This window comes from Asterias amurensis, chromosome 21 (genome assembly GCF_032118995.1).
Source record: "Asterias amurensis chromosome 21, ASM3211899v1".
In the NCBI taxonomy this organism is placed as follows: domain Eukaryota; kingdom Metazoa; phylum Echinodermata; class Asteroidea; order Forcipulatida; family Asteriidae; genus Asterias; species Asterias amurensis.
In genome coordinates, this window is record NC_092668.1 from 2,175,125 (window position 1) to 2,198,284 (window position 23,160).

The 23,160-nt window shown below is 37.8% G+C and overlaps 2 protein-coding genes across 3 annotated transcripts; both read left to right on the forward strand.

The window, feature by feature from the left end:
- The first annotated feature begins 1,094 nt into the window (after positions 1-1,094).
- On the forward strand, positions 1,095-13,557 carry LOC139953224 (tetraspanin-15-like). Of its 2 annotated transcripts, none has more exons than XM_071952685.1 (8): positions 1,095-1,138; positions 1,297-1,558; positions 5,251-5,436; positions 6,475-6,549; positions 7,030-7,125; positions 7,723-7,839; positions 8,466-8,639; positions 10,936-13,557. In XM_071952685.1, exons 2-8 carry the CDS (start codon positions 1,484-1,486, stop codon positions 11,032-11,034), a joined length of 822 nt encoding a protein of 273 aa, XP_071808786.1. In that variant the 5' UTR covers positions 1,095-1,138; positions 1,297-1,483; the 3' UTR covers positions 11,035-13,557. The 2 variants fall into 2 exon arrangements, with proteins under 2 accessions (XP_071808786.1, XP_071808787.1); XM_071952686.1 differs by having other exon boundaries at positions 1,136-1,151.
- A 1,128-nt stretch (positions 13,558-14,685) lies between these two features.
- LOC139953170 (inorganic pyrophosphatase-like) lies at positions 14,686-22,445 on the forward strand. Its single transcript, XM_071952602.1, has 12 exons — positions 14,686-14,914; positions 15,480-15,547; positions 16,428-16,484; positions 16,888-17,007; positions 17,448-17,598; positions 17,766-17,828; positions 18,088-18,128; positions 18,371-18,457; positions 18,820-18,905; positions 19,163-19,232; positions 19,792-19,831; positions 20,365-22,445. The coding sequence occupies exons 1-12, from the start codon at positions 14,713-14,715 to the stop codon at positions 20,391-20,393; spliced, it is 1,014 nt and encodes a 337-aa protein (XP_071808703.1). The 5' UTR covers positions 14,686-14,712; the 3' UTR covers positions 20,394-22,445.
- Positions 22,446-23,160: the final 715 nt, after the last annotated feature.

The following is a 23,160-nucleotide window of genomic DNA, read 5'->3' on the forward strand; positions in this document are numbered from 1 at the left end:
GTGTGGGTTGACTTTTTCAGATGAAATAGGAGATTTTAAACAGGAGAATGATAAAAAGCAAGTAGTCCTACACGCTGCATCTGCAGAAAAAGGCATCTTTGATTTGTTTTCATGTTTTTTTTTGTTTTGTTTAATCTAATGTAAGTTATTTTATGCTCCGTGAGAGTGGTGGCTAAAAGAAAGACCAGCAAATAATTCATTCCTTTTTTTATTGAAGAACCAAGTGACATTCTAGAAAATTGCATTTAAATAATTCCTGACACATTTTTTTTTACCACCCGGTAAACAATTTATTACACGCACTTTAATTAATTAAAGCAAATCCGTGTACATTTTTTACTCAAAGTATGTTTTTGTCAGAGGTTTGTGTGAGCCTTAAATTTTTAGTTGAACTTTCGGGTCTGGATTTGAATGCAATATCATGCACTAAAATTAATAACTCATTCCAGATTTCTGACTTTGTTGTCGAATCCGCGAAGCGTTTGTTTTGGCTAACCTAAAAAAAAAGACGATGGCGAATTCGTTGGGGAGATTATTTTTTCCGCCGTCACCAAATCGAATCCGCAACACTTTAAATTCCTTTCCCCCAAAAATCAAGTTTTATCGAAATAGGATTTTTTTTAGCGGAATTTTTTAGTGAGATGAGTAGGTCCAGCTACGGCAGAGATCCGCTCGCCTCTCTTGTCGGAATCCCTGGTTCGAATCCAGGCGGGACTCGACAGGTTGACAACTAAATTGATTAGTCGGAGTGAACGGTCGAACTTCTGACTCGTTGCGAGAGGCGTAACCCTCCCGTCCCCGCGCGGCCCGCCGACGAGAGGCAAAGTAGGCCTACAAACTTTGCATCGCTGTTCTTGCTAGTTATATTGCATTCATATGATTGAAATGACGTATCTGTCTCCTTAAAAGTTGCAGCAAAGAACCGCAAGGTTGTCATAATTCTCATACACATGACTAATCCAAGTGCTGCGTGCATGACCGCCCAAAAATAAAAATAAAAGTAGAAGTAAAAGAGTTATAAATAAAAATGTACACAATGTGGGTAAACTAAAGCGCGCCCTCTACGGTAAGAGTATTATAAAATCCTGTCCTCCCCTATGATGAGAGGGTCACTAGACTAGCTAATGCTGTGTGCACGGTAAGTAAGAACGGTATGGTAATTTGCAAACTTCTGTAAATTCTGTAGTTGAAACCTCATGTTGTTTTTATACAACAATACATAGTGTGTTGAGTTGTTGATGAGTGTCTTTAGATGACTATAGTACAATGGTTATGTTTGATTTTTTAATTTAACAGAGTGTTTTCAAGTGCTGACGACCCGCCGCTTAAGCAGGAAAGTAAAGGGTGCGCCGCCGCCTACCAACATTTCGCCGTGGGTTTCAGCGGATCGATCCGTGTTCAAACACCCATTTTGCGTTCTGCATAGTGTGGTGTCGAAAGCTTGGTCTTCATTAACCAAAGAACCTCCAACTCAAGGAAAAAGATGGGATTGCCACAGCCAAGTTGTGGCCACAGGTGTCTGCGGGTTTCCCTGTTCTTCTACATGTTCTTCTATTGGGTGAGTCAATTTAGAAATGACCATTAATATTATTGTAATTGACTTGTTTGTGTTGTTTGTCATGTTTGTTGAGTGCTAAAAGTAAAACCTTGTATTACCGTGGGTCTCCTATAATAACATTGTGCTATAATATCATTGTAAATGCGTCACTCTGTAGACAATATCTTACGAGTTAAGACAACAACTCGTCTGTCAGACAGCTCGACAGTTCAGACAACTCGACGGTTGAGACAACTCGATGGTCGTCAGACAGGCCGGAAAACTTGCAGTTCCGACAACTCGACGGATGGCCAAGACAGTTAAAAGGGTTAAACATTACAGTGCGATGGTCCTCGGTCGGGTGCTGAGGCCCCATCTGTAACCTGAACATGAATATCACAACAATCCGTTGACCTCATGGCCATCTGTCCAGCAAGTTGTCTCACCGTCGAGTTGTCCAAAACGTCCAGTTGAGTTGTCTCTAAACTATCTAATGAGTTGTCCGGTTGACCGAATTCGACCAACAGACAAGTTGTATGACATTCCTTTCATTACAGTGAATCGATGGTTAACAAATAACAATACTTGGAAAGATTTCCATATCTCTGTCATCACTCTTCACTCATTTTTACCAAAAGGATCTGCACTACTTCATTAAATTAGATAATAATTTTTATTTCATGACGAATGAAAAAAATGGTGGTATTTTTTTTATGGGAATTTTTCCGATCTGGTTAAAAAAACAGATCTGAAATGTTGCAAATTTTTGAAAAGTTTTCGCTGACCATATCTGCACAACCATAAAACGATAAAATCACAAAAACATACAGCCATACAACCATACAACCATAGTATCCACAACTTCAGGCCTAAAACGTTATTGTTAGAAACTCTCTGAGTCTGACATCTATTTACTTAACTTAAAGTTCATTCTTTTGTAGATATACTTGTAACTGCTTTCTTTGTCTGTTGTCTGATACACATAATGATTTTCACAGTCAAGGTCGCATGTTACATGTAGGCCCAAAAATCTGTTTGTTTTTCCTATGATTCAATGCCCATCAAAACTGATTGATTATTCAATCACAATCCACTCAACCATGACCTACCTTATAAAAATATTCATTGTCAAGGAAAATGTTATTATTACCAACCCCTGTTTTTTTGCTATGGGGAGCTACTGTTATTTGGTTCTCCCCCAAGATTTTTTTATACTGAGAGCCATTCTGGATCCAAATTTGTGAATTGGTGTTTTTAAGTTCTTTTAAAATCCTTGCTGTGTGGTGTGCACCATGGGGTAGATTGTACAACTTTTGTGAATTTGATCTGAAAAAGTTGTTTTCTTCTAAATAAAAATATTTTTTACTAGTATAAATAACTTTGTTTTTACTCTGAACAGTGAAAACATTTTTTGGGTCTTTCCTGTTTTCTGTGATGACTAAGCTTAAAATCTTTCACAGGATGTTACATGTATTTCATGTTTTTTGCACAAAACAAAGTGCTGATACTGGTCTTTGACAGTGTTGCCCGCCGACTTAAAAAATGCTCAATGTTTTATCAGACTTCTAAGAGAAAAACAACTTTGCATCACATTCCATTCAGATCACATTCTAGATACTACTGCATGTACTCTAGCGAAGGTTTTTGTGCCCTGATTGAATTTTAAAACAAAAATTACTGTTTGATAAAGTTCATATATAGGATTGGCATTGCATGGTGAGGTATCAAATACATTTGGTTTGCGGGAACACCATGTGTATCTACTTGCCAGGTAGAGTTTGTACTTTGTTCTTAGAGAACTGTCTTGCTTAATTCTACTACCGCGGAGTCAGGCCTGTATGCTTCGTTTTTGAAAGGGCAAGGGCACCAAGGCATTTTCTCCTTGGTAAAGGGCACCCTATGATGAAATTGCAAATTTGTACTAGGGCATTTCAAGGGCACCAAGGCAATGACCAGGGGACACGGAGGCAATCGCCTTCGTTGCCTCCGTGAAGTATCAGGCCTGCGCGGAGTAGATTGTTCGGGAGACTTCTCAGTTCTGAAAAGAACTGTCCTGTTTATTAACTATTACCTGGACGAATGGTATAGAAATGAGCTGGGACTACTACTTTAGCTTATATGATCGTAATTAACTGTACTACTGCGGAGTCAGTTCTTGGGTTGGTCTCAGCGTTTCAACTAGCTTGCTCTAGTCATCGTCAGCAGATTGATAAGCTTCATAAGGGAACTGCTCAACAGTAGTCCCCATCAATCTCAACGTTTGAACATGTACCTGTACAGCTTTTTCTTTCTCAATCTCATCGCCTTCGTGCTTTAAAGCCAATATACACTTTCGGCACAGAAAAAAACAACAAGTTCACAGATTTACAAATAACTTACATGGGTTTATAGAAGGTAATGGTGAAAGACTTCTCTTGAAATATTATTCCGTGAAATGCTTTACTTTTTGAGACAACATTATAACAATAATCAATTCTCGATAACAAGAATTACGGATTTAATTTAAACACATAGTTGAAGGAACACGTTGCCTTGGATCGGACAAGTTGGTCTATAAAAAAGCGTTTGTAATCGTTTGTTATAAAATGCATATGGTTAGAAAGATACGGCGAAACGCGCGGATACAAGGGTGGGTTTTTCCGTTGTTTTCTCCCGACTCCTATGACCGATTGAGCCTAATTTTCACAGGTTTGTTATTTGATATAGAAGTTGTGATACACGAAGTGTGGGCCTTGGACAATACTGTTTATCGAAAGTGTCCAACGGCTTTAAGTTTATTGTGTAAGCTTTTGTTCGGGCCGAGGCACATTTCTTCTTCTTCATGTACATGTATTTTGCAAGTTATAACTTGATACTGTAGCAAAATGTGCACAAGATACAGTATGCATTATTGTTTGGCAGACCACACCAATAATGACTCATATCCTATTGTATCTGTGTGATGTGATCAGCATGCACACGTATAGGCTTACATAAATGTACATGTACTGTATGGCGTACAGTTGCCATTCAAAGAAACACTGTGAGCATGTATAGGACTTCACATTGATTTCTTGACAAACATTGATTACCAAGATGTTTATGACTCAGGATAATTGTACCATGCTTAATCCTATTAAAATACTCATTTGTTATTACAAGGTGATCCGAACCATTGTGTCTTTATTAAAGGCACTGGACACTGTTGGTTTATTACTCAAAATATTTATTAGCATAAAAACTTACTTGGTAATGTGCAATGGGGATTAAAATGTTGAGAGTATAAAACATTGTGAGAAACGGCTCCCTCTGAAGTAACGTACAGTAGTTCTTGAGAAAAGTAATTTCTCACTCAAATATTTAAAGACTTTAGGCCTGAAGCCCTTTTAGGCACCTTTCATTATTCTCTTGCAACTTCGATGACCAATTGAGTCCAGATTTTTACAGATTTGTTATTTTTTTATGCATATGGGATACAACAAGTGAGGGAGGATACTGTTCTTTGACCATTACCAAAGGTGTCCAGGGGTCGATTTCACAAAGAGTTAGGAGATATACACAGTGCATGGATAGTCCTAAGTTAGGACGAGTAACTGGTCCTAACTCGAGATAAGACTAGTCCTAACTCTTTGTGAAGTCCACCCCAGTGCCCTTAAAGGGAAGGGTTAATACGTACTTGCTGCAAAACACTACTGAAACAATAAGAAACAAGTTTCTTTGTTGCTTTTTCTCAGATCATTGGAGTAACAATCCTAAGCATCGGCATCTACGCTGAGGTCGCAAAATGGAACTACGAGACGATGGTGGATGTATTTGTTACGCCGTCAAGCATCATGGTGGTCGTGGGTGTCTTCATGTTCATCTTAGGATTGTTAGGCTGCATTGGTGCACTTAGGGAGAACATCTTATTGTTGAAAATAGTAAGTGCTTTCAAGGTTTAAGGCCTTGTCACACTGCAGCGATAACGAAAATGATAACGATCACGGAGCAAAGAGAACGCTGTCTATTGGTTGAATTGCTCTACGCACATGCTCAATCAACCAATAGAATGCGTTCACTCTGTGTCGTTATCACTATCGTTCTCGTAATCGCTGTAGTGGGACCGGGCCTTTATATTGACACTATTTCTTTATCAAATTATTAACAAAATCTTTCATGTACAATATAGTGACGATTGTTTGCTACTCTCTCACTAAGTAGGCACTGTCTTCAACTGAAACTTTCATAGGTGACTTTTATTGAAGAATCTTTCTTGATAATGTTGCATTGAATCAGCATTACATTGACAGAAACTAAACAAAATTACAAAGCGCTGCGCATTTTTCTTTGGCAGCTGCATGCTTGGAATTGCATGGAGGCCACGGCTTCTGTTTTCCTAGTTCTTGACCTTGGTGCCCCTTCTAAAGTTTCCCATTCAAGATTTTTCAATGGAAGTGCCCTTTGCAAAATGAAAATGGCCTTGCCCTAGTTAAAGGTAAGATTCCAGGCCTGCAGCTAAGTTGTACCGTAATGTTTAAAGGAACACGTTGCCTTGGATCGGTCGAGTTGGTCTTTGAAAAGCGTTTGTAACCGTTTTTTATAAAATGCATATGGGTAGAAAGATGTTGTAAAAGTAGAATACAATGATCCACACAAACATGCCTTGAAATTGCAAGGTTTTCCTCATACCTCGTCGACTAACACGTCGGCCATTTATGGGGGTCAAAATTTTGACTCCCATAAATGGCCGACCATGTTAGTTCGCACAGTAGAAGGAAAACCACGCAATTTCGAGGCAAACTTGTGTGGATCATTGTATTCTACTTTTAAAACATCTTTCCAACCATATGCATTTTATAAAAAACGGTTACAAACGCTTTTGTTTTGACCAACTCGTCCGATCCAAGGCAACGTGTTCCTTTAAGTGATTGCTCAAAATGTTAATTTGTGATAACGGGTGTGTGTTTTTTTCTCTTCAGTTTGCCTGGACCCATGCTCTTATATTCATTCTGTTGTTGGTGTGTGCCATCATTGCACTAGTCTTCAAGGGACAGGTTAGTTAATGTCAACTTACAAATTTGTTTATAGGGAGAGTTTCAACCCTCTAGTATCTTATTTGATGGTCCTTTTTCACAGTTCTCGCCTGTAGTGCGCGCGCTCAGACCTACCCCCGCATTACGGAGTACGTGCGCGCACGCGCAGAGCCGCAAAAAAGGGCTGGCATGTCTCATTAGTAGAGTGCCAGTATTCAGCTAAAAAATTTGCTCACGATGTTTGAAAAATGCTACCAAGAAAAGGACTATATTTAGGAGGGTTAAAGGTGTCAATGTCAAACTTTTTTTTTTTTTTCCCTCCTAGTTTCTCTCAACTCTGATGATTGATTGAGATTAATTTTTCACAGGTTTGTTAATTTATAACACAAATTGGGTCGTGCACAAAGTGCTGATACTTGTCTTTCACAAACTGGTTGCAGTCTTTAAACTACATTAGTGAATGGCAAAAACGAATTTTCAAACTTCATTTCTTCCCCATAGGCCAAGGATCTGGTGAGCTCATCATTCAAGAATGTGATTGAGGATTACTACAATGATCCTGACATCCAGTTTGCCATTGACTCCCTTCAACAAAATGTAAGAATTATCTACTTCCAATGAGATTTCACCAAGGCTTGAACTTTACTCTGGAGCGCATGGCTCTAGGCCAGTGATTTTAACTTTGGGACAGTAAATTCATCACCACACAAGTCTGTTGGTCTTGTGTTTTTCAAATCAATATTAATGATGATGTTGTATGCTATGCTTATCTCATTCTGAAGTCCATATAAGCCACTGTTTAGCTGGGTCCGCAGCCAGGGCCCAATTTCATAGCGCTGCTTAACGGTAAGCAAATTTGCCTGCTTACTGTAGCAGAAAAATTTGCTTTTAAGCCTTAGCGTATTTCACATGTTGGCAGAAACATTGTGGCGGCCATATGGATTTGCATTGTGATGTCATTTATTATCATGTGGTAAGCACCGGAAGGTTAGCATGCCTTTTCGTGTGCTTACGGTTAGCAGCGCTATGAAATGGAAATCGCACAGTAAGCACAAAATTTGCCGCTAAGCAGCGCTATGAAATTCGGCCCAGGTGAAGGGCTTTGATTTTGTAAAAAGCGCTATATAAACAAGGTTGTTGTTTTTCTTATTGTAATTGACGACTCTGTACTCTGATTTGATTCTTTTTCCCCAGTTTGAATGTTGTGGTGGATTTGGTTTCAAAGATTGGGAGAATAATGTATACTTCAGCTGTAACAGTCCAGGAGTGAATGCATGTGGCGTGCCGTACTCATGCTGTATATCTACAAAGGTATGAATGTATATTTGGTTTCTACCCTTTCAGCATGCAGCATCAGAGTCCAGCTTTATCCAGAAGACGACCAGAGCATACTGATCGAAATGTCGAGTTGAACCCAACCAAAGCTTGACATGATGCTGCATGCTGAAAGGGTATGAACGAAGGTATGAATGTATATTTGGTTTGCGTTAACGCCATGTGTGTATCTACCTGGCAGGTACATTATGTTCTTTTGAAAACTTGTCTTGATTTATATTCTACTACCGCAGAGTAGATTTTCAGAAGTCGGGAGATTTCTCAGATCTAAAAAGAACTGTCCTGCTTTTTAAATATTACCTAGGCGGAAGGTTGAAGATAGGCCTGGAATACTACTTAAGCTGTAGTGGATCGAGGGAACTTCACAGAGGTGTGCATATCTTGGCGTGTCATGGCTGAGCGGGTTAGTACATCAGATTCAAGTTCTGGTGGCTAAGTCATCAGGATGTGGATTTTAAGTCAATAATAAGAAATTTTGAATAGGTGGGTTTCTAGCAGTGGTTTGAAAATGTCCAGAGACATTGTAGCCCTACAATTCACTTCCACCAGGCAAAGTTTCCAATCCTACTTATATTAATCATATTGCCATTATTTCTTTTCAGACCGATTTAGTCGCTAACACTCTATGCGGTAACAATATACGAGATGGCAATCCACATCCCTACGCGGTGGATGACCAAATCTATGTGCGTGGATGTACGGATGCAGTGCTTACCTGGGCTGAAGATAACCTGGGCCTGATGGGAGGAGTGGCCCTGGCTTTCTCCCTCACGCAGGTCAGTTCTCTCTTTACATATAAAAGCGTCAGTAAAATAGCAATGTCATTATTATCGTGATTTTCATTTTTTTTCTTTCTGATTTCAGGAAATTTCTCAAAATCTACTTGGGACTTAAAATTTTCACAGACTAAAATTACAAAGACCTTCAAAAATTGTCAGTTGCTTCTCAATATAAGCATTCGGTGTGAACCAAAACTGTTCAGTCGAAATATTTTGCTATGCAAACGTGCAGGATGAAATTGTTCCCTGGCTGACCTTTATCACAATGCAGCCATCTTGAATTTCTCCAATTGATATCAATGTTACCAAACCGAGGCTGGAAGAACCAAACAGTCTGGCTCCTAATTGCTAGATGATTATTAGCATGCATTATTGTTATTCGATTTGAGGAACATGACCAAGATGGACGCAGCATGATAAAGGTCTTTACTATGACTCTCTTAGGTTTATATGTAGGTACATTTTTCTGTATACACCCAAACCAAACAGTGTACTCCTTCAGTGTACACCAAGCCCCCAAAAAGGCTAACAAAAAAAATGTTCATGGCCTGACGTTTGTTTGCCCTCTTACAGAGTCTTTCTGCAAGGCTAAAAGAAAACAAAATTCTGAATGTTAATCTCATCTTTGTAATACTACGTCCAAGATACGTATAAGGAAGCCCTGTCTACATCAATTGTAATAAAATCAAAAATAATCAAAATTTTGTTTCTTCTTTCCTTTTTATTCTGATGCTACCATATTATTTCGGACTTTATATCTTTGGTTACCCGGTTTCTTGGTAATCACAACTTATTTCGTCCTTTCCCGCTGACAGGCTGTCGGCTTATCTCTCCTCATACTATTTATCGACAGGATATGGGATAAGATGGTCAGGTATAGGGTATCTGACACTTAAACCCTGACCTTTGACGTTTGTAAGTTTAGCCTGCAGGAACTTGGATGGGTTTGACGTGTGACCGTATTGTTTTATTTTAAATAAAAACTAAAACAAACTGTGAAAGAAAACCTTTCCTCATCCCACCAAAACTAGAATTTTGTTTAAACCCCATCCATTTGAAGGTTGCAATAACATACTATGTAGTTATAACAAACTAGTATTATTTGTAAAATCGCTGTGAGTTTGTGAAATATTTGTTTTGATTTTGTAAAGTACAAAATTTCCAGAAGTTAAATGACCTTCTCCACCCTGGCTGAATTTACCCCAGCCCCTTTTTTAAAAGTCTAACAAACATTTTGTAAAATTCTCTATCAAGATTCTTCTAACCCATTTCTTTATATTTCATGTTTCCATAATCACGTGGTTCTCCCCTGGATTTTTTAAACACTGGGGCATTCTGTTCCCATATTTTGGAAGTTTGGCCAGAGCACACTGAGCTCAGACATAGGTCATTGGAAAGTTTGGTAATTGTTTTTTTAAAAGCCAAATCTTTAAAAGCCAAACTGTGCATCGCATGGCATTCTAAATCATATTTATCTCTTAAAGATTTTGGGAAATTGAACTGATAAAAAAAATATTTGTTTATATTTTATTTTGGTGAACTGAATTAAAGAAAGTTAAGCAGAAAGAAAACATTTAAAAAATATATTTTAATTGACAGCATTTTGCGCATACATGTACTTGCGCAGCTGGTGCATTCTGGTGCATACTAGCTTGTGCATGGGGGAGAAACCTAATTGTAACAATAACAATAACAACATATCCAGTTATTGTGTTTACAAAAAGTGTGACATTGTACAACCCAGGGCATTTCTTGGCAGGCAAGAAACTGCACTAGTTATATAAGTAGTGATACATTTTGTATAATTAGCAGCAGATATATATTTGTGGAGGTAATCTGATTTTATATATTTGTTTTTTGGTATTTCTAAGAATGACTATAAATAGTGAGAGGAGCAGAGTATACTTGAAACATTCAGACCTCACCAGCTCTTTTCAGAGCCAACTCTCCCTCACAAGAGGGTTAATACAGGGTTGTACCCGCAAGTTTACTTTTTATTTAGAGTTAATTCTTGTATATTTGGTTTGCGGTAACACCATGTGTTTATCTACTTGCCGGGTAGAGTTGTTCTTAGGGAACTGTCTTGCTTTATTCTACTGCCGTGGAGTAGATAATCGGAGGTTCGGGAGACTTCTCAGTTCTGAAAAAGAACTGTCCTGCTTTTAACTATTACCAGGGCGGATGGTATAGAAATTAGACTGGACTACTGTTATTAACTCTGAGTTAATTCTTATTATTCATCATGCAAAGCTTGAAACATTACTTATTGTATTTTCATTTTTTTATTTTACAGATTGTGGGTATTTTCATGACTTTCCTTTTCATCACTCAAGTGGAGCAAGAACGAGATGAATATGATGGCGGCCCTGCTTCAAAACCAATGAATCTCTAACACAAAAAATATACATATTTCAAATTTGCAACACTATTTTGTGAGTAAGTTCACTGGGAGACAATTTGGGTCCAATTTCACGGCACTGCTCGCAATGGAATGCTTTTGCGGCCCTGTAGATGGCACGTGAATCTACGGATCATAGACGTAGTATTCCGCCGCAATCAGTGCTTTGAAGTTTGGCCCAGGCCTCTGTGACTTAGTACAATGCAAGTTGGTTTTTGACCCATTGAAGCCCCGTTCATACTTCTTGCAAATGCGAATGCAATACAAATCTGGACATCACATGGCTGTTTTCGCAGCGAACGTTTCGCTGGAGTTCAGCACAAGTCAACTGATGTGAATTATTCATTACTAATTTGTGACTTCAAAATTCGTATCACATTCGCAGGAAGTACAAACCTGGCTTACGGCTTTTCTCATTATAGCCTAGGCTTATAGCCTTTCTCCCTATAGCTCTGCCTTGGTTGTATATGGCTCCTGTATTCTCTCTATTTTAATCAAAAAAATTGCATGGAATTTGACTGCATTAAAAAAAAATAAACAATCAAAAAATGAAATTGCACATTTATAATCTAAAAAATACAGTTGAGAACTGTAGTAACTAGATTGCAAGTATATAAAGAAAATATAAAGTATGTTGTGTTTGGGTAACTGGGAGAACAATTTTATTGTTTCTACCTATGGAAAAGAGTTTGGAGAAGTTTATAGTTTGGTTGATCGCTTGAAAATCAATTTTGTAAGCAAATTTATATTCTTTTTTTTTGTTTCCCGATTACGCGATACTCGAGCAATACATTGTAGGTTTTGCAGTTTGGATTGCTTATGCATGCTCTTTGTAACTGGGAATGGGGGGGGGGGGGGGGGGGGGTTAAACATTCAGTGTACCTTTTTGATTTATGTAAACAGTTATGTTAAAACACACGATTGTACTTTATATGAAAGTGCCTATATGTTTTTTTTCACGGGGGGTAGATCAGGTGTAGGTTTTTGTTTCGTTTTGATATTATTGAATTCACCATGAGGCTTGATGCAGTTGTCTTCCTTGAAGTAGCAGATGACATTGGTAGTCACTAGTCAGTGACTTCCAGTCATGCAACCCCCCCCCCCCCCTTCCATTCAAGGGAACGCCAGACAGCGAGTTTGCTTTCATACATTCCCCCCCCCCCAAGCCCTCATCCTGTCATATTTGTCAACAAACTTTCAACATACTTAACTATTTACACATGTGTTGGAATTCCACAGAAAATTGGTGGTTAATCTTGTAGAAAAAAAAAATATTTTTAGGTTTAAGCATTCAAGCAATTAAAAAATGATATATTGCCTTAACTGCACTCTTAATATTTCCAGCTTTTAGGTTTTGCATGGTGGTATATAGTGCTATAAAACATTGATTTAGCTGTAGTCTTGCCCCCTTTCAGCTCTTTTACTTATTTGTATATGTGTTGGTTACAGGAGGGTTATTCTGTCTTTTGGGGTTTAGGATGAGGAATTTGTAAATTTTGGTCTGATTTGAAAGGGTTAATAATAACAGTTCGGAAACTAAATCAGTCGAACACAATTGTGTGGACAAAATGGCTGTTTGAAAATATTCATTAATTTTTAGTTGAAGCAGTTTTTAAATTGGAATGGAACATCCATGTTAGCTGGAATATTCTTTTTCATAAACTGTTGCTTTTACCATTCAGGCCCTAAATGTGTTTCTGACAAGTATAAATTAAAGAATGGTAGCAGAGTTGAAATTATCACTCCTTCAAAATTTGGCTGAAGAGGAAAAAAATATATATGTTAGATGTGCATTGCTCTATTGTTTTTGAAAATTTTACAGTGCCTACACACATTGGTGTGTGGGTAAAAACCAAAATTTATATTCTTTATCCCCAATGCAAATTTAACATCTCAAATTTTACAGTAAAAAACCAGAATTGATCTTTGTTGAGTCCCAACACTTTCTCACATGACCTGCAGCTATACAAACATTTTTTTACTTGTTGCACGTTGTAGACAGCAGTAGGGCTATTAGTATTTAATGTCAAGAGAATTGCATCATGCTTAAACAATTGTTTAGGAACCCCCAAGAAAAAATTGGCAATGCATTGAAAACATTTTATTTATTGGAAAATTATAACATTATTACTTGTGCATGCCTGTCCGAATTATGCCACAGAAATTAATTAGAGGGAAACGTTATTTTTCAAGTATAAATATTTAATGCATGTTGTACTTACTGCCTGTATTTAGAATGCATGTAAATTATAACGACAAGTCTTCTCTAAACAGTAACAATTGCCTTCATTTAAAATGAAGAAAAAAAAGTTGTGATGATGTAAGTGTGTGAGATGAGTGAGAAATTACAATGCTCCGCAGGTGTTTTGAAATGTATAAATAAGTTTTCGTATACAATGGTATAATTTCATATGATTTTGTTTACTGCACAACATTTGATTAACTTGAGTGCATGGTTTGGGTGTTTATTATTTTAATTGTATGTAGTGAAGTACATTTTTCTATTAAAGTATGATTTGTGAAACAATTTCAGAGTGATTGATGCAAATTCTTCTTAATGTCATAGCTGCCAGTTGTTTTTGTACAATTTAAGCTTTATATTCCCAGGGGTGGATTTCACAAAGGTAGTCCTAACTTAGGACTGGTCCTAGGCAATGCTAAGAGATAGGACTGGTCCTAAGTTAGGACCAGTAACTCATCCTAACTTAGGACTGGTCCTATATCTTAGTATTGCCTAGGACTAGTCCTAAGTTAGGACTACCTTTGTGAAATCCACCCCAGGGCTTGAATTGATTGAAGGGGGAACAGCACAAGACACCACCACGTCTTGTATCTCTCACAGTTTTCTACCAAGATGGGAATTTTCTTGACACAGTTTATGCATTTGGCTGTATTTATTTTAACATGGGTGGATTTCACAAAGAGTTAGGACTAGTCTTATCTCGAGTTAGGACCAGTTACTCGTCCTAACATAGGACTCTCCATGCAATTTGTATATCTCCTAGGACTAGTCCTAAGTTAGGACTAGTCCTAACTCTTTGTGAAATCGACCCCAGGCTTGTAAGGGGCCGTTCACAATTATCAACATTTTCACAAGTGTACAAAGAGTACACTTTTTCAAGACCCCCCCTAAAAGTGTATAAACAAAATGTTGATTTTTTCCCCCACACAAGTCTACAAGGGGGGAAGGGGGTGGGGGTAACCTTTCCCCTGTGACCTCCATGGTATTATTTATGCAGTTATGTCCTCTATGCAATACTATCTGGAGGACAGTATTGCATATGCAATGCAATAATGTCCGCCGGACGGTTTTGCATAGGATGTGCAATCATGTCCGTCCGGATGCTGCTGCATAATGCAATTTTGTCATCACGGACACAATTCTTTGCTTCCATCTGCAAGATTTAAAAAAACAGATACTGGTACCTGCAACTGTCTCTCTTCCACAGACTCGAGGCATGCGCAGAAAAACAACCTGTTTACTTTTAGGGTGTGCATGATGGATATAGAGAATGAGGAGAAAGGACTAACAGCCAGTCTAAATTCGCTGTACCATCCCCCGGGCTTAACGTTTGGACTTTGATCTCTCACCACGCGTTTAACACAAGTTGGGAACAAGGTGATTGCTCCATCTTTCTTTTTGAGAATAATTATTAAAACTAAAAAGTACACATGTCCACTGTAACGTGTCATCGTTTGTGCTGCGCCCTCCGCTCTTCGATTAGGCTGAACAATTTCCACGGGCAAAAGATCATCCGTTCATCAAATAAACGATTTAGTTTCCCTGCTACCTTAAGGTCTTTCAGCACAATGTCTTCATACACTATCGAGGAGAAAGGGCCAGCAAATTCACTTCAATATCGCATCTTTTTCAGTGAGTTAAAAAATGGTTTCCGTCTTTATTTAGTGTGTGTTTTTGCCTTCACCAGTTCCAGTATTACGTTTTTTACTTCCACGCTTATTCAATTTTGTTTTGTTTTAAATAACCACACTGCTGGACTGGAGTTTTCAGTGAATTATTGCTGTTTTTATGGTCAATCGGCTGTCATGACAGAGTAATTTCCGTATCCTGCCACTGGACTGTGCCAGTGCCACCACTCGTTATGATTGTTTGTTAATTAAAGAAATAAATTCTGTAAGACTGTAGGCCTATCTCAGATTCAGAATAAGAAATTCTTTTTGCTTAATGATTTGCTTTTGAATTACTAAAATAAGTGATGGCAGGATATGGACATCTTTCCTGTTCCGTCACGGTCATGACTGTTTTTCACTGGAAAAATGTTTGTATAATTATTGCTACTACTTTTCATCAATCATGTTTCTTATCAAATAAGTTTGTTTACATTTGTTTACTTTTTAGGGATTACTTAAAAATGACTGAGATATTCATGTGTTGTAACACAACTTTCCTTATTTGTCTTTTGTTATTTCCTTTTTAGAGAATGCAAGCGGGAATTATATATCGCCGTTTCATGATATCCCATTGACTCCCTCTGGAAGCAGTGATGTGAGTTTATTAAATGAACTTTTAAACAATATTTACCCACCTGCCCTCAAGGAATTTGAATAAATAATTTTCAATAAAAAATTCACAACCACAAATAATATTCTTCCCTGAAAAAAATACAATTAAGAAATAAAGAAATGAATTTATGAAGAAAAAAATGCGTTCCTAACAAAACACCTTTAATTAGCCTGTTTACTTTTAGGGTGTGCATGATGGATATAGAGAATGAGGAGAAAGGACTAATAGCCAGTCTAAATTCGCTGTACCATCCCCCGAGCTTAACGTTTGGCCTGTAAAACTCTCAGAAATTGAAGCAACCTGGAATTTGGAAATTCCTGCAGGTAGTTTTGGGGGAAATTTTTGAAGAAATTTCAATGTGGCCTCACTGAAAAGTCGTGGCGTGTTGTGGCAGAGTAGTCTAGTACACCAGACCCAAGCAGCAGAGTGTGGGTTCGAATCTCGGTCATGACACTTGTGCCTCTGATGAGCAAGGCACTTAACCATAATTGATGCGTAAAAATTTGCGAAAGTGTACAGCATGAAGCTCTACCAGCCAGGCTCCTATACCATGCCTGCATCCGTATCTCTGTTTCAGCCCTAGGACTAGGTGGCAAAGTATCCCTGTTGGTTTGGGTCGACAGCACAAATCAGTTGAGTTCAGCCCTCACCTTGAAGTGGTCGTTCAGACTTGTGATGTTAGGCGATCTCTCATAAAAATAGAGTAGAAAAAGTTAAATTAAATGTCTATTTGGGCAGATTTATGTTTTATGAATGTGTCAAACCAAAAATATTTGGTGTGTCACTTTTACCAATTTCTGTAGCCATTATAGTAAAATAATAATGAAAATTAATTTTGCAATGATTCTATTTCTCTTAATAGCCAGCTGTTTTCAACATGGTAGTTGAGGTGCCCAGATGGACCAATGCCAAAATGGAGGTAAAAAAGTGGAATATTTATGTTTCACAAATATATTTCAATATTGAAAACATGTCCTTTAAATAAAATAAAAAAAATTCCTTTACATCAACACTTGTGCCAAATGTTTGTTCTTTGTTAATTTCAGATGAGAAAATTCAGACTTTTATCTTAGTTCATACTTTTCAAAGTGTGTATCAAACAAATGCTGTATTTTTAAAAACATATTGTTTTTGATCTACTTCTCCAGCACATAGGATACTGTTCCTAAAAACTTCTTTGAATCTATAATTCCAAGGGGTTATCAAAAGGTGGATATTCCATCATTGCAGCATTCCTTCTAAACAAGATCTGCATCCCAGTTTCAGACCTTTATACCCAGCAGTGACTCTTACTCATGTTATTTATTTATTTGAAATTTTAGATCAAGGTTGGCGAGAAGCTTAACCCCATCATGCAAGACGTTAAGAAAGGCAAGCTACGTCTCGTCAAGAACTGCTTCCCTCACCATGGGTACATATGGAACTACGGAGCACTTCCACAGGTCAGAATGCTCTCTCTCTCTGTCTCTCTCTCTCTCTGTAGTTACAAGCCAAAATAATCCAGAAGAAAAACCAGACTCGGTACTTCACAGAAGCAACAAAGGCGAATGCCTTGGTGCCATTGAAATGCTCCAGTAGAAGTTTCAAATTTGTTTCTTACAGATTCATTCCCCACATGAAATCATATTGCCCAACGGCATTGTTTATCTTTCAAAAACACAGTAGATGTGATATTGAAGGGTCAGACAGTAGGAGGGTTGACAGTGTACTGCAGTATATCTTTACCACATTATTATTATTATTGCAGTATTGTTCATCTAGCCTGCAAAGACACAGTAGATGATATTGAGCGGTCAGAAAGGAAGAGGCTTTTCTTGTTGTTGAAATGTACCATTAACACTATCATTCCTCAATTGTGATTCATAAATTGTTTTCCCCACAGACGTGGGAAGATCCTGGCCACAACGATGAGCACACCAAGTGCAAGGGCGACAACGACCCTCTGGATGTGTGTGAGATCGGGTCGAGGGTCGCCAAGAGAGGTGAAGTCGTACAGGTCAAGGTGCTTGGTGTTCTCGCCATGATTGATGAAGGTAACAAACAAGACCTTGAATAACTCAGAAGTGGGTCAGATTTCCCAAGGCCACTCAAACACAAAGGCTTGGCGGAATGTACAAGTTAGGTCACTCTTTTTGTAAACAAAGATTACATTGTCTCATGCTTTATCAACTTATTTTTCTGATTTTTTTGTTTATGACAGGGGAGACAGACTGGAAGATTCTGGCGATTGATGTTAGAGACAAATTGGCAAAGGATCTAAATGGTGAGTTGTACAGCATGAGCCCCCGACTCCTACACACATATCATGATAGTTTTTATGTTTGCCTATAAAGCAATCATGGTCTTTGATTTACTGCCGTAGTGCTCAAGATACTGTTTTCAAAAGCTCCTTGAAATCTACAACTCAAGAGAGTACCGTAATGCCATCATTGCAACATAGGTGCTAGTTAGTAGGTCCTAGTAAGTTGCAGACCTTTTTGTCAGTAACAACTTTCATTCCTTGATGATTTTCTTTCTTACAGATTTACAAGATATAAAAAAACACATGCCTGGCTTCCTTGAGGTAAAAGTCATAATTTTATTAATATTCTGACTCAAAAATACTTTCAGATTGTTTTCTGTTTTAAAATTACAAAATTTTCTTTGCTATTTTAAAGATTTGTTGAATGCATTGTTGATACAATTTTTTTTTAACTTAACAATATTAGAAACTATTTCTTCTTGTATAGAGCAGATGCATTGAGACAGAGTCTTAATTGATCTCTTTTTCTTTCTCTTTTCTTTGAACCCATTGCATCTTTCCAGTCTACGTTTGAGTGGTTCAAGATATACAAGGTCCCTGATGGTAAACCGTTCAACACATTTGCTTTCAACGATGAACCTAAAGGCAAGGTTAGTATGAAGCTCATTTTTTTCAAGTTTTAAAACCCTAGGCCTGGAAAATTCTTCTTGAAGTTGGAAGACCACGCTTCTTGAGTGTAGAGAATTGACTTTAGAAAGCAAACAATAAAATTAGCTCAATGCTTCTGGGAAAATTCTTCTTGAAGGTGGAAAGCCATATTTCTTGAGTGATGAGAACTGCTGACTCTAGAAAACCAATAATGAAATTAGCTCAATGCTTCTTGGAAGAACACTGCGATTACTGTGTCGGCTCTACTAACCCTGTATAATGCTTTTAAAGGATAATTATAACCAAATTCTCTTCGAATGAATTCCATTCTAATTAAAACTTGGCTTGACTTTTATGTTTGTAGGACTTTGCTCTGTCCATCATCAAACAGACCCATGAACAATGGCAGAGACTCATGCAGGGAAAGACAGATCCAGCAGGACTCTCCTGGTAAGTCAAACACCAGGGCCCAACTTCAAAGAGCTGCTTAACAGCCATATTTAGGCTTACTGTGCAATTTCCTGCTAACCGTAAGCCCACGTAAAGGCATGCTAACCTTCCCGTGTATGAAAATGAATGACTTAGCAATGTAAATCAATGGTGAACATGCAAGTTGGCCGCCTGTGTGTTCAGGAGATTTGTTTTCAGGGTTTTATGCGTTGTTATATGTCCCCACATAAATGCTCCTTTATCTCTTCTTGTTTCAGTGAGAATATTTCCGTTGCAGGAAGTGCACACCTTATTTCAGCCGAACAAGCTCAAACCATCGCCGCAGCTGTAAGTTCTTTGACTTGTTCATGTTACTTCAAGTTCAGATATCTATTGTAAAAGGATGAGTTCTACACCGTACTTGATGGAAACAAGTTGTTAGTCGTTCAATTGTTAAATCTTGACACTCACTGTTTTTTTGCTGAGGGAGAGGGAGGTATATTAATATCTGGCATGCTCTCATAAATTCTAACTTGACCTGTTGACCTTATGAAATTTTGTGTAATAATTTCACTTAATCTGTCATGGTTCAGGCAAGCTTTGTTTGTTTAAATAAGAGAGGACCAACACCCATTTGGAGTCTGAATTAATGTTTTTGAATCAATGGTACCAGGGTTTGCTCACCTGGAGGTTGCTCTACAAAAGCTTGCCCCAAACCTTATGACATAGCAACTGTCTCTGTAGTCTGAAGAATTCAAATTAAAGTGGTAACTTGCGACTTAAGCAAGTCATTGTACCAGATGATATTCAAATCAAACTTGCAAATGGCTCTCTGTATGATGAGTGTATGATGATTATAACCTCGATACTGAGAAAACTTAACAAGTTCTTCTTTTTTCTTGCCCAGGCTCCAGAAATAGGAACTCCAGAACCAGTCAACACTGATGGTAGGATATTATTTTTCTCTCAATTTGTTCTCATCTTGTTCTCTCTAAACTCAAAAGGTAGTAAACATATTTTGCAAACAAAACTATTGAGTTGAAAACACAAGCGCCTATTTTGTCCCCCATCTTGGGAGTCCAAATGTACACAAAGGAATTGACGTCACCCCCCCCCCCCCCCAATTATTTGGGGAAATTGTAGACAGTATTTCTTGGAGGTGTGTTCCGCATCTGCAACCAGGTAACTAGAAAGATGGAAAGCACTGAACAAAGTTGAGTGTGCAGGCAGGCAGTTCCTGTCCATTTTGTAATGATTGAAGTTGCATGTCAGTAGCTTTTGTTGATATGCAGGCATGCAACTTTTCAGCTGCTCAGCTGATTTCCGATTTTTCTTTTCAAAACAGTGCCATAGAAAACTGAAAAAGTGTGATCGGCCATTTCCTCTTCTTTTTTTTCAATCAGAAAGTTGCATGTCTGTAATATTGGAAGGATTTCAATGATGCCAAGTGATGTTTAATTTTTCTTTTCTTTTTTGACAGTCGATACGTGGCATTTTATACCACAATAGCAGTCAAGCCGGATGAAACCAGCTCACTCTGAGCGTGTCTGCAAGCTATGACATCACAAACTGCGAGCTATGACATCACACACTGCAAGCTATGACATCACACACTAAAAGCCATGACATCACGCACTGCAAGCTATGATATCGCATACTGCAAGCTATGACATCACACACTAAAAGCCATGACATCACCACTGCAAGCTATGACATCACACACTGCAATCTATGACATCACACGCTGCAATCTATGACCTCACACTGCAATCTATGACATCACGCACTGCAAGCTATGACATCACACACTGCAATCTATGAACTCACACACTGCAATCTATGACATCACGCACTGCAAGCTATGACATCACACACTGCAAGCAATAACATCACACACTACAAGCTATGACATCACACACTGCAAGTGATGACATCACACACCACAAGCTATTATATCACACACTGAGTGCCTGTCTTATTTTGTTATTGTCTTATGAAAGTTCACTGCAAATAAACAAAGAATACTTAAGTTGGGTTTTTATGAACAACTTAATACAGGGTTAAATGGTGACTTTAAGAGTTTGTTAGTTCAATGATATTCAATTAGACAGCGATTAATATAAAAAAAAAACAGTATATGCCCGTCAGGGAAGGGTGGAAAGAATTTTCTAAAAGGGTTCAGTCTTTGGACAACTGAATTTTTGATACTTGCTTTTGTTGCAATTTTGTTATTTTGTTTTGTAGAAAATCTTTAGCTTCCAGGATGAGGTTACTAGCCAAAATACCCTGTCACATGTACCACTTGTAACTGGTAGCATGCTCATTTTTGCTTAGCTGAAAAATGTTCAGCTACGGACCCTAGTTTGCTTTGCACGGAATCAAGCTTACCACCATAGTAAGCAATCACTCTTTATGGTAAAAGTGTTGAATTTTGTTAGAGTGTATTCTGAGGACGATTATAATTACTGTGGTACCATTGTATAGGATTCAAACGGCCTCTACTTACCGGACAATGTCGGTGGTCTATTTGGTCTGATATCTGGGCTCAATATAATATAGCTGCTTAAGTAGACATTTTGGCTAAATAACTTTCCGCTGAATAAAAATAAGAAGGATACCAGTCACAGATTGTACATATGATATGTTATTTTGGCTGGTAACCTTAATCTGAAGCTTACCCATTTCTTGTGCTAAAGCAGCTCCATGGAATTGAGCCCTGCTTTAGAAAGGCAAAGGTCTTTTTTTCAGAATGCTCAATACTGTACAATCTTTCAAAAGCTGCTGTAGGCTTGGCCAAAAGTTTCTAATGCCGTTCATTTTAAGGGTGATTGCTTAATCAGGGAACGATTTCCCTTGAATAGCACAGCAGAATGCTACACAAAATTGTGATGGTGCTTCTCAAAAATCACCATTTGCTACTCAACATTATTTGCATTCTGTGGGCACAAAAAAGTGCAGTCTAAATGTTTTGCTATGCAAAGTTGCTGGATGAAATCGTTTCCTGTAAATGAATACCTTTCTTTTATGAAAGCTTGCCAAAGAAACTTGATTTTTTTATATACTCAGATAACAATCTTGATTGAATCATGTATACACTTAAGGTTAATAATTCTCATTTAAGGCAATAGGGTCACCTTTGGTAATTGTCAAAGATCACTATTCTTACTTGGTTTATCCCAACATATTGCCTAAAATAAACCTGTGATAATTTTGACTCATTTGGTCATCAAAGTTTCAAGAGAGTATTGAAAGTAAAAAAAAACATCCAAAACGCCCATCCTTGTTGCATTACCTATTTCTCAAATACTGTTACTTCTGAGGGAACCGTTTCTCACAATGTGATCAACATCTCTCCATTGCTTGTTACCAGGATTCTAATGACTACTTTAAGTAATTACCAATAGTGTCCAGTGTCTTTAAGAAATTGGCTCATCATCACTGAAGAGTTGAAAGAAAAAAGAAAAAAAATTGTCATAAAAAGACTGTGTTCCAGTATAGTTTTACTAGGGGATTCGATGGTAATAGAAGAAATAAAAAGTGGTAGTGATATTAAAAACAATATTATTTTGATCTCTGTCTCCTTTATTTATTGTTTGTACAAGTGTCTGACTGGTTAAAATGTTCCTTTATGTAGAAAAAAGAGCATATCAACGTATTGATTGTGAAGAAGTTATGAAGTCTATAAATTAACCTCAGGCTATGTGATTAAATATATTGGTGATATACTTTTTCGGAAGGTAGTTTTATTGAACTTCAAAATAAATTTTTACCGTTTGGGAGTGAACACCGGACCACATTTTGGTCTACAATGTAACTACTCGCTCATTTGGGCCACAGTGTGGTCCAGACCTATTCTTATAGTTAAACCTTTCTTATAGTTTATAAACCTTTCTTATAGTTTATAAACCTTTCTATAGTTGGTACACAAACCGCCCTGGCCGAATGTTGGCAGACACCAAAGTCATTAATATGTAAGCCATCAGTTAACAGAAAATACATTCCATGATTTAGTGTTTGTGAAAATTTCTGAACATTTCTGTATATATTATTGTTAGAAACTGTTATATCTGTTAAGGTTTGCAATTGCATTGATTGCCTGCTGTAGTAATTAAAGTCCCCAGCACCACACCCCTGCTACCTATACATCTCAACATTGGGAGATTGGTTGCAGTATCGATCCAGATCCCTTTATTTTGTTCGATTATTGGTTGGCAAAAACTCGGGGTGGCTTTGAAACGAGCCCCGCCTATTAAACCCATTAGCTCAGAACATAGCC

Bases quoted from the DNA above. Each gene is read 5' to 3' on its own strand.
- LOC139953224 (XM_071952685.1), top strand. From the start codon at position 1,484: ATGGGATTGCCACAGCCAAGTTGTGGCCACAGGTGTCTGCGGGTTTCC. The intron at 5,437-6,474 runs GTAAGTGCTTTC...TTTTCTCTTCAG, and splicing joins ACATCTTATTGTTGAAAATA to TTTGCCTGGACCCATGCTCT. The intron at 7,126-7,722 runs GTAAGAATTATC...CTTTTTCCCCAG, and splicing joins TTGACTCCCTTCAACAAAAT to TTTGAATGTTGTGGTGGATT.
- LOC139953170 (XM_071952602.1), top strand. From the start codon at position 14,713: ATGTCCACTGTAACGTGTCATCGTTTGTGCTGCGCCCTCCGCTCTTCG. The intron at 16,485-16,887 runs GTAAAAAAGTGG...TTGAAATTTTAG, and splicing joins GGACCAATGCCAAAATGGAG to ATCAAGGTTGGCGAGAAGCT. The intron at 17,599-17,765 runs GTAACAAACAAG...TGTTTATGACAG, and splicing joins TCTCGCCATGATTGATGAAG to GGGAGACAGACTGGAAGATT.